Genomic DNA, 8,387 nt, shown 5'->3' with positions numbered 1-8,387 from the left:
AGAAGCCACTGTAATTTCTGATCCACTCTGTCACTGTAGAGTAATTAAAGATGTGAAAGTGAGGGGTGGAGACTTGAATTTTCAATGAGGCCTAATGGAATTAGATGCTCAAGTCCTATGGAAAATCAATGGGGTTTGGGCACTGATTTTCCTTAGAAAATCTCAGTCTAAGTAGAATTGAGATTCTGTGATATAGCCAGGATTTGAAGCCCGGTCTACAGAGTTCCATTCCACATCCTTTACAATAAGAACCATCTTGCTTCCAACTGCTAGACTATCATTACTATAACTGAGCTTTTGTCCCTTCATCGGCTCCCCTCTCAGACTTCAATGTCCCTTCTTCCGGGTGTTTATGGGGATTGCAGGATATCAGTCAAAATCCTCCATGCTGACACAACGTCTAATCAAATCACATACTAATTCTGCAAAAACAATTTCCACCCTATCATTCTTCTCAGAGCCCCTTTCACGTCACTGTTCCTCAGGCTGTAGATGATGGGGTTCAACATGGGTGTGAGGATCGTGTAGAACAGAGAAAGGAGCTTCTTGATATCTGGGGAGTAGCTAGACTTGGGCCTTAGATACACCAGGCTGCCGCTCCCATAGAACAAGGTTACCACGATGAGGTGGGAGGAGCAGGTGGAGAAGGTCTTGCGCCTGCTTTCAGCTGATGGCATCCTCAGGATGGTGGTAAGGATGCAGATGTAGGAGACCAGGATCAGCATGAAGGGGAACATGAGGAACAGGAACGTGGAGGCGACAGCCTGCATCTCATACAGGTAGGTGTCGGCACAGACCAGCTTCAGCACTGGAGGAGCATCACAGAAGAAATGATTGACCTTGTTGGTGCCACAGAAGGGCAAGTTGAAGATCCAGGCTGCTTGCAGCAGAGAGACAGGAACTCCGATCACCCAGGCACCGCCCACCATCTTGCGGCAGACCCGTTGGTTCATGAGGATGTTGTAGCGCAACGGGTGGCAGATGGCTATGTAGCGGTCGTATGCCATGGCTGCTAGAAGGAAGCACTCTGCACAGCCAAAAAAGAAAAAGAAGTACATCTGCACTGCGCAGCCAGCAAATGAGATGCTCTTGTCCTCAGCCAGGAGGTTCACCAGCATCTTGGGCACCGTGTCCAAGGTGAAACAGATCTCGATGAAGGCCAGGTTCCCGAGGAAGAAGTACATAGGGGAGTGGAGAGTGGGGTCAACTGTGATGACAAGGATGATGAGGGTGTTTCCCATTACTGTCACCATGTACATGAACAGGACCATGCAGAACAGCAGACCCTGAAGGTGCAGGAGGTTGGGGAACCCCAGCAGGATGAATTCAGTTATGAGGGTTTGATTCCTCCATTGCGCTTCCTCAGTGGGTGTCATCTGCAGAGGCAATGAAGGCAGTGAAGGGTTATCTGGATGCACTGTTGAAAATTCATAGATTCCAAGGCAAAAATATATCATTGTGATCATCTAATCTTACCTCCTTTATAACACAGGCCAGAGAACTGCCCCAAAATAATTCCTAGAGCAGACTTTTTAGGGGGAAAGAACATGCAATCTTGATTTAAAAATAGAGATGGAGAATCCAACAAAATCTTTGGTAAGTTGTTCCAATGGTTTAGGATTCTTACTGTTAAAAATTAACTCCTTATTTCTAGTCTGTATTTGTCTGACTCCAACTTCCAGGCATCAGATCTTTTTCTACCTTTGTATGCTAGACTGAAGAGCCTCTATCAGATAGTTGTTCCCCAAGTAGGTATTTATAGACTGTGATCAAGTCATCCCTTAACCTTCTCTTAGCTAAATCTATTTAGCTGAGCACACTTTAGGGCATGTTTTCTAATCCTCCAATTATTCTCAAAAGTGACCCAGGTATTTTTGTTGTGTCAATTTTTGGTTGCCCAACTTGAGACAGTTGAAGGGGCATGACATTCAGATGGTGGATGCTTATGTCACACTACTGGGTAACTAATCCGTAGTCCAAGCAGGAGCCTTTTCTTCAAAGAATAAAATAACTCTTTGTGTTCAGTTACAAAGAGGATGAACATTAAAATTCTGGAAGAAGCGTCTTTTATATTTATGGTTATCCCATACCTGGTGAATGTGTGTGTGTGTGTGTAGGTTACACCTTCAGTGGTTTAAGTAAGTTACTGGAAAAATGAGTGTCAGATAGCTTGCTACTGACTGATCCTCTGGAAGATAAAAGCCTATCACTGCTGATAGGAGACTAAGTTATACAAGTGGTAGCAATCTGCAGTGGTGCTGAGGATTTGGAATTCCAAACTTTGCTGGGAGTCATTATACTGACAGAGCTGGAGAATTTAGGCTGAGATTTCCAAATGTCTGTCTATCTATCTTTCCTGTGCTTAAAAACCTCCAAAGATGAGGATTCCACAACTTCTCTAGGCAACCTGTTCGACTGCTTAATTACTCACATAGTTAGAAAGATTTTTTCCTAATATCTAACCTAAACTTTCCTTGCTGCAAATTAAGCCAATTACTTCTCATCCTACCCTCAATGGACATGGAGAACAATTGATCACCATCCTCTTTATAACTTCCCTTAACTTATGTGAAGGCTGTCAAATATCAGGGGATAGCCGTGTTAGTCTGTATCCACAAAAACAACAAGGAGTCCGGTGGCACCTTAAAGACTAACAGATTTATTTGGACATAAGCTTTCATGGGTAATGCATCTGAAGAACTGGTTTTTTACCCACGAAAGCTTATGCCCAAATAAATCTGTTAGTCTTTAAGGTGCCACCTGACTCCTTGTTGTTTATGTGCAGATTGTTATTGTGTCCCCACTCCATCTTCTCTTCTCTAGATAAACATACCAAGTTCTTTCAATGTGTCCTCATAGATCAGGTTTTCTAAACCTCTGATCATATTTGGTGCTCTCCTCTGGACTATCTCCAATTTGTTCCCAGGTTTTTTAAAATCTGGCACCGAAACTGGACATAGTACTCCAGCTAAGGCAACCCCTGTACTTTACCCTTGTCTTTATTGTATTTCATCGTGTTGATTTCAGAACAATTCCCCAGTTTATCAATATCACTTTGAATTCTAAATGACTGAATCTAATCGAATGGCTATAGATTCAGATAGACACCTAGTAGGCTTTTAAAAAGTCTGGGCAGTTTAGACACCTACCTAACTCCAACTGATGTTAATGGGACTTAGCCTCCTAACCTGCCTAAATATCTTTGACAATCTGGCCCTGTTTGCCTCTCTTTAACTGGGGCTTTAGACAGAAAAGGGCCAAGAAATTTTCTAGGACAACTCTGGTGAATTCATTGCAATCACATCAAAAATGAGGTTGGCTCCTTTTGTTCAGAGTGGTATTTTCCAAATCACCTAACTGAGTTAGGAGCACAAATCCAATGGACACCTAGGAACTCTGGAAAACACCAGCCAATGGGAAGACTTGCTTCATATCTTATTATTATGTATTTATTTAGACTTCCAGTAAAATATACCAAAAACTGTCCATCTATTACTTAAGATGCCTTAACTGTAAGAAGCAAAAAACAAACAAACACCAATCAAACCAAAACTACACTTGTAAAATCCCATAGAATAGAAGAAAAAAGTATATCTCTGCTATATAAGTCTAGATGATGGTATCAAAATACTGTAGAATTGTTATTATCATCTATGGGAAGGCCTGTCTATCTATCTACATTTCTTTCTTTCTTTCTTTCTTTCTTTCTTTCTTTCTTTCTTTCTTTCTTTCTTTCTTTCTTTTTTCCTTCATTGACTGCATAGAATCTGCACACCACGTACCACTACCTGTAAATGCTGTAGGAAATTCTTTACCGACCTCTTGAAGTTGGAAAGGTTTTTCACTGACTCCAAAGAATCCATGTGTTAATGAAGTTACGCTATCTCTGTTGCCTTTTCAGTAGTGAGCACAGGGATAACATCTCTGAACCATACTCCAGTATTTATTAGGTTAAAACAGTTGACTGAAATCATTAAGAGTCTTTTGTTGCTTCCAGTGAGATCAATGGCAAATTTCCAATTCACTTCTCAAGGGTTCCCCTAAGTAGAGTTGGATCAAACTCTCAGCCTCTTTGTATTATTTGGTTCCTAGTGTTGTAGAAGAAATCTGGCCCATGTGTCTGTTCAATGCTAGAAAGCTGACCAGTGTTAGTGGAAGAGATTAAATTTCTTGCCCCCTGATCTTTCACCAATGAGGCCATTAGGATTACAGTTCAGGTTAGGGTGAGTTTAAGAACAGTTTTACAACTGACTACAATGAGAACAGGATCTGGGTTTCAGTTCTGCTTCTTCTTGAAATGTGTCTGTCATAACTATAAAGGGAAGGGTAATAGCTGTCCTGTGTACAGTAGTATAAATCCCTCCTGGCCAGAGACTCCAAAATCCTTTTCCCTGTAAAGGGTTAAGAAGCTCAGGTAACCTGGCTGGCATCTGACCTAAAGGACCAATAAGGGGACAAGATACTTTCAAATCTTGGGGGGGGGGAGGCTTTTGTTTGTGTTCTTTGTTTGGGAGTGTGTTCGTTCTCGGGACTGAGAGGGACCAGACATCAATCCAGGTTCTCCACATCTTTCTAAACAAGTCTCTCCTATTTCAAACTTGTAAGTAAATAGCCAGGCAAGGCGTGTTAGTTTTCCTTTGTTTTTCTCAACCTTTTACTAGAGTGTTTATCTTTGTTTGCTGTACTTTGAACCTGAGACTAGAGGGGAGTCCTCTGAGCTCTTTAAGTTTGATTACCCTGTAAGGTTAATTTCCATACTGATTTTACAGAGATGATTTTTACCTTTTTCTTTAATTAAAAGCCTTCTTTTTAAGAACCTGATTGATTTTTCCTTGTTTTAAGATCCAAGGGTTTTGGATCTTGATTTACCAGGAGTTGGTGGGAGGAAGGAGGGGGGATGGTTAATTTCTCCCTGTTGTAGATCCAAGGGGTTTGGATTTGTTTTCACCAGGGATTTGGTGAAGGTTTTTCAAGGCTTCCCAGGAAGGGAATCCATTGAAATGGTGGCAGCCGAACCAGAGCTAAGCTGGTAGTTAAGCTTAGAAGTTTTTCATGCAGGCCCCTACATTTGTACCCTAAAGTTCAAAGTGGGGATCCAGCCTTGACAGTGTCTGTGAAATATATTCTGTAACTGTAAGAGTTGGGTCGCTGAAGTTGTCTTGATCCTCAGAGTCCTTGGTCTCCTGGGAGCATAGTGTTTTTTAGTGCAATAGTTACAGTGTGTGGGGTTCGCATTCATTTCACATTCCAACATTGTCTCTTTCTCTCTGTGATTGTCTCTTGCTGTCTCTTCTGGTCTGATCCTTTTCCCACTGAAGGCAATGAGAAAATTCACTCTCTCTCTCTTACTCTCTCCCTCTACTTCTTTTTTTCTATAAGAAGGTTTCAGTTTCTCCATCCAAACCAAGGTGGGTTTTCCCCTTAATTAAGGTCATATATCTGCAGAATGGAAGTGCATTTGTCATGCAAACATGAAGCAAAAATAAAATAACATGCAATAAAATAATGGACCAGAGCCTGAAGTGCCTACTCAATTTTTACTCATTACGAACTCAGTGCTTACTTAGGCCTCAATTCACTTTTCAGTGCCTAGAAAATCACAGGAGCAATTCTGTGATTCACAAAAACCTGAGTTAGGTGCCTAGACTCCCTGTAAATTAATGGGGAAAGCTAGGTACCTTAGACTGCGAGTCACAAAAGCTGGCATGCAAGGTGGGGAGCCACTAAGATAGCCAGTTCGAGATGCTGATGAAAGGCATGTGTCCTACATCCTGCCCCCCTCACAGAGTTATGTGACTCCCTCTGCTTGTAATTCTCAGTGGTGAAACCCTCTTTATAGAGTTAGGCACCATGATGGTTTAAGTCCATGAGTAAAATGTACTCACATGAGGAAATCTTATGGCTAAGTTGAACTGGTATTGTACGTGTGATGTCATGATATGATCAACATTATTCACCTGAGGACATGGAACAACTCTTTTGAGGAAAGTAAGTGTGAGACTATGTGTGTCAATACCCACAGTGATTACTTGTGCCACTAAGCTTGGAGAAAGGTACCTGTGTGTGTGTAAGTACAGTATATTTGTGACAGTAAATAGGTCTATTTATCTGAGAAAGGCAGAATAAGAGCCAATGGTTACAAACTGAAGCCAGACAAAATCAAATTACAAATAAAGCTCACATTTTTACCAGTGGTGGTGATTAACCTTTGGCACAAACTACTGAGGGAAGGGGTGGATTCTTCATCTGTTGATGTCTTCAGATTAAGTCTGTATTCCTTGCTGGAAGATGTGCTTTAGAGAAACACAAGTCATGCTCTAGGGCTTGTCTACCTGGTGGGGCAATGCACACTTATAAGTGTGCGATACCTGAAGCTCACTAGGGTGTTGCATTTTAATTAATTCATGTAGACCCTGCTGGCACACGCTAAAGGTTCCCTAATGCACTTTAACTTAGTCCTCTTTCAAACAACACTGTGTTAAAGCACACCAGGGAGCACACCAGCAGGGTCTATGCAGACTAATTAATGTGAGCGTTAGAAATCACACCACTGTAAGTGAGCATTATCCACCATGTAGACCTGACCTCACTCCAACACAAGTTATTAGGCTCAATAAAGGAGTAACTCAATGAAATGTAATGTTCTGTGTACTGCAGGAGCTCAGACTAGTTGGTCAAATGGTCCCTTCTGGCCTGATACTCTGTGACTCTATGAATACAGTCATGAGGAACTGAGACTGCAGCACTCATGTGAACAGGGCCTGGGGCTTGGACTGATAATGTGAGCAAGCTCTAGTCATGTGTGATTGTTCATGTGAATGGGTTTGCTCTGGGCATTAGTAGTGCTGCTCATGTGAGTGGGGCTCATTGGGGCAGGGGGATGTCTATCCATCCATTTAAATAATCCATCCATCCACCTACTATAACTATCCACCTGCTTTATGTATCAGTCCCTCTAGCTACTGTAACTTTCCATCCATCCACATAATTATACAATAACTTCCTCTTCCTATCCATCTACCTATCCACTCCTCAGTTCTTCATTTGCATGTTTCAAGGGAACCCAAGGGAGTTAGATGCGCCAATAGGATGCCTTAGTTTAGCTAATTTTACAACCCTAGCCTTCATTGACGTAGGGGTACTTGAATAGGATTCAGGACATTTGGAAACCATTGTCAGCTCTGGCACTGACCTACTTTGTGAACTTGGACAAGTCACTTCATTTCTCCTTCAGGTTTCTGCTTTCCCTCCTGACATTTCTCTCTTGTCTATTTAGACCTTGAGCTCTTCCAGGAAAGAACTGATCCGCACTGTGTGTTTGTCCAGTGCCTGGCACAATGGAACCTGATCTCCACTGAGCCCTCAAGCCACTGATGTAATATAAGTCATAGAATTATAGAATCAAAAGACTGGAAGGGACCTCGAGAGGTCATCTAATCCAATCCCCTGCACTCATGGCACAACTATCATCTAGACTAGTGTTCCCCAAACCTTTTACTTCACACACACCCTTGCCCCTATCCCCCCACCCAATCCAGAGCCAGAACCAGGAGCGGGGCCTCAATTCTGGGAAGGGGGATGAGACAGGGGTAAGGAGGCTGAGGCTGGAGCCACAGCTGGGGGCAAGGCTGGGAGCAGTGTCTCCACCAGGCCAGGACCAGGCCAGGATCTGGGGCCCCGGCATGGGGCTGGCGGCAGGGACCTCAGGTGTTGGGCTAGCATGTCCCCAGGAACAGGGCTGGCAACTAGGGCCAGCAGCCAGGGCCAGGACCAGGAGCAGAGCTGGGTGGTGCTCCCTCCCCACCCCCTGTGGGGGTTGTCCTGGGCCCCAGCCGTGCACCCCTGAACATTTCTCCAGTTTGGGAACCCCTGATCTAGACCATCCCTGATAGGTGATATTTCAACAGCTTCTTTTTCTTCTTCTTCTTCTTCATCATCATCATCATCATCATCAAAATCATCATCATCAGGTTTTGAGTTCCAAACTCTCTCAAATGTAGGAGCACTCTATCCTGCAGGGTTGGCTCAGGCCCATCACCATTCAGAACACCCCACCAATAAATGAGGTAATAGTTATCAAGCCAACTGTATGTGTATAGTTGCACTAGGCAATAATGAGTTCCCAGGAAACAAGGTCCTTGGGGAGAAGGCCACATAAACATCTCATGATGCCATAAATATGTTACCAGACACCTCAGAGAAGGACAGCATCGGGGAATGAAACATTGCCTGATCACATCAACTCACTTAACCGCAATGCTAAAGCTATATTAGCAGGTTTTATGGTATGATTAAGGTAATGTGTAAACAGCCAATTTGCCTGTAGTTGCTATCGTGGGATGTCTCTGTTGAAGTGTCCCAGTGCTGATGAGTAAATCCAGATAAGA

At 43.0% G+C, this 8,387-nt stretch overlaps 1 protein-coding gene across 1 annotated transcript; it reads right to left on the bottom strand.

Annotated features, from left to right (window-relative positions):
• Positions 1-416: 416 nt before the first annotated feature.
• Positions 417-1,376, bottom strand: LOC128846635 (olfactory receptor 10A7-like). Its single transcript, XM_054045869.1, has one exon. It carries the CDS (start codon positions 1,374-1,376, stop codon positions 417-419), a length of 960 nt encoding a protein of 319 aa, XP_053901844.1.
• Positions 1,377-8,387: the final 7,011 nt, after the last annotated feature.

This window comes from Malaclemys terrapin, chromosome 12 (assembly GCF_027887155.1).
Source record: "Malaclemys terrapin pileata isolate rMalTer1 chromosome 12, rMalTer1.hap1, whole genome shotgun sequence".
Classification (NCBI taxonomy): Eukaryota; Metazoa; Chordata; order Testudines; family Emydidae; genus Malaclemys; species Malaclemys terrapin.
This window is presented reverse-complemented; position numbering and strand designations above follow the sequence as displayed.

Coding starts and splice junctions, on each gene's coding strand:
- LOC128846635 (XM_054045869.1), bottom strand. CDS start 1,376: ATGACACCCACTGAGGAAGCGCAATGGAGGAATCAAACCCTCATAACT.